Source organism: Protobothrops mucrosquamatus, unplaced genomic scaffold, assembly GCF_001527695.2.
Source record: "Protobothrops mucrosquamatus isolate PMUCROS unplaced genomic scaffold, P.Mucros_1.0 scaffold4488, whole genome shotgun sequence".
Lineage (NCBI taxonomy): Eukaryota > Metazoa > Chordata > Lepidosauria > Squamata > Viperidae > Protobothrops > Protobothrops mucrosquamatus.
Window position 1 is genome coordinate 64,527 of NW_015390395.1, and position 2,679 is coordinate 67,205.

Consider the following 2,679-nt stretch of genomic DNA (forward strand, 5'->3'; position numbering starts at 1 on the left):
AGGGAGGGAGGAAGGGAGGAAGGAAGGAAGGAAGGAAGGAAGGAAGAAATAGGAATGGGAAGGGAGGCAGGGAGGGAGGGAGGGAGGGAGGGAGGGAGGAAGGAAGCCCTTAGACTTATATACCAGTCCACAATGCTTTACAGCCCTCTCTAAGCTGTTTACAGAGTCAGCCTATTGTCCCCAACAATCCGGGTCCTCATTTGACCGACCTCGGAAGGACGGAAGTCAGAGTCAACCTTGAACCACTCAGGATCGAACTCCCAGCAGCGGGCAGTGAGCTGGCCTGCAAGGAATCATACCTGTAGGATACCAAGTGAACCAGGAGGCTTCCGGACATGATCAGCAAACAGTAGATTACCATCCTCAGGTTGCGTTGCTGCCTCCTCCGGAACTCCTGGTCTGAATACCACTCCGGGGGCGTTTTGTGGAATTCCTGCCAGTAGGCATCATCCTCAGAGGGGTCTGGATTTCTGGGAGGGGGCGGGGGGGAGAGGAAAGAGAACAGCGTGGATGAGGAGGAAGGGGAACCACAGGAGCTAGGACACCCTGAAAATATTTCAAAAAGAGAATACTTTTTTTTTTAACCCCAATACAGGTAGTCCTCAACTTACGACCGTAACAGCATCCCAAAATTTCTATTGCTAAGGGAGACGCTTGTTGAGTCTTGCCTCGTTTTACGACTTTTCTTGCCCCGGTTGTTAAACGAATCAATGTGCAGTTGTGCAAGTCGATAACACGGTTGTTAAGTGAAACCGGCTTCCCCCCACTGACTTAGCTGGATAAAAGGTCGTAAAACGGGGATCAGAGTGACCCCCGGGACACTCTGACCGTCATAAGTGTGAACCGGTTGCCAAAGCGTCTGAATTTTGATCACGTGACCACCACCCCCAGCGGATGCCGCAACAGCCGTAACTGTGACAGACGGTCGTAAGTCCTCTTTTTTCCCGTGCCGTTGTAACTTCGGACGTCAGTCGCTAAAAAAGACAGTCGTAAGTCGAGGACTCCCTGCACGCTCCTTCCTTGCCTTTATTTACCTTCCGGCAGCTCGGAAGTGATCCGAGTGGAAAGGGTCTTCCGCCGAGTGTCTGCGGGGGCCTTGACCTTCCCAGGCGTGCTGGCCGCTCCGTTGCTGGCGGTGGACGTGGAGGGGGTCGAAGGGGTCTCGGGCCGAAGGTCGCTGGGCTTCCGGACCCGGCCAGGCCTTCCGGAGCGTTTGCTGAGCGTCGTAATTTCGGCGGCTTCTCTCTTTGCTCAAGACGTTNATCCATCCATCCATCCATCCATCCATCCATCCATCCATCCATCCATCCATCTATCTATCTATCTATCTATCTATCTATCTATCTATCTATCTATCTATCTATCTATCTATCTGACTCAGGACACCTTGCAACATTAAAAGTCCACAGCCCAGAACCCCATAAAACCACACCCCATTTATTTTCCCCATCCCATGTTAAAGCAGGCAAAAATTGTGGGACACTCACTTGCTCCCACTCCCCGGAAAAAAACATTCCCAACGTTCAGCGTCTTTAAGAGGTGGTGGGCTACAATTCTTGCCCGTGGGGATGAGGATGAGGGGAAGTGTCATCCAACCCATTTAAAGACTGGAGATGGCGGAATTAATGGTGGAGGGGGCCCCTTCACCCCCAATCCCATCCTTACCTTCCGTAGTGGGCAGCCCCTTCTCAAGCCCAACCCCCTTCTTCTCTGGGGGAGGCCCTGTCTGTCAATGGAAAAATGGGGGAAAATATTCAGGATCTGCTTGCCTAAATCAAAAATGGAGATTTATGAGTGTTTTGGACCAGCTGGGTGGTCATCGCACAACCAGCACAAGTTTTGGGGGAGGCTGGCTTACAGTGTCCCTTGGCCCCCTGCCTGATTCTGCCTTTTGATGCTTTCAAAACACACCCCGCACACTCTGATGATGTTACCTAGTTGGGTCATGAAACGTCTGCAAGAAAACAACCAAGCTCAGAGAGTACCAAGGACCCCTCAATCCTCCTCCTCCTCCTCCTCCTCCACCCTCTTTCTCCTCCACAAATCCCAGCCCCTTCTAGCACTGGTGATGTTCCCTAGCTGGGTCATGAAACGTCTGCAAGAAAACAAGCCAGCACCGAGATAGTTGATGTCGGGCAAAGCTGCTCGGTACATCCTAACCGGGCATCTCTATAAACCGAAGGAATCTTGGTTATTGCACCCCTGACCGAGCCTTGCACGTACCCCAAGGGGCCGATCCAGCTGTGGGCGGCTGTGCCAGGTCTTGGCATCTTTGCCCGCACCGCTCTGGGTCCGGACACACCATTTGGAAAAAGTTTTGACGGGGAAGCCACGCTGCTGCCCTCGACGGGGGCAAAACCCTCGGCTCTTCCCCTGTGGAATAGCCCCTTTTTGCCCCTTTGCCCAGCCCCCCAATGCCCACCCCACCGCCGCCACCAGCTCTGGCATTTCACACCGCCACCTACCGTCGGCGCGCAGGTGGGCAGCTGCCAAGCTGCCACCGAGAGAAGACAGAGGAACCCACAGGGAACGTTCATGGTGGGTCAGGTCCACCAGGCAGGGTGGGTGGGGGGCTTCGCACGGTGCCCCTGGCCGTGGGAGGGAGCAAGCTGGCTTCAGCCCAAGGCCAGGCTTGGGCAAAGGTGCTGCCAGCTGCCGCCAGGCCGTCTGGGAGAGCAG

General features: G+C 54.5%; 1 protein-coding gene across 1 annotated transcript in view; it reads right to left on the bottom strand.

The window, feature by feature from the left end:
• Window positions 1-2,537, bottom strand: part of VEGFB (vascular endothelial growth factor B) — a 15,024-nt gene extending 12,487 nt beyond the window's left edge. The window contains exons 1-2 of the mRNA XM_029286669.1: window positions 2,466-2,537; window positions 1,666-1,726 (exon numbers count right to left, since the gene is read on the bottom strand). Coding sequence (XP_029142502.1) covers window positions 1,666-1,726; window positions 2,466-2,537 — 133 coding nt within the window. The remainder of the gene's footprint in view (window positions 1-1,665; window positions 1,727-2,465) is intronic.
• Window positions 2,538-2,679: the final 142 nt, after the last annotated feature.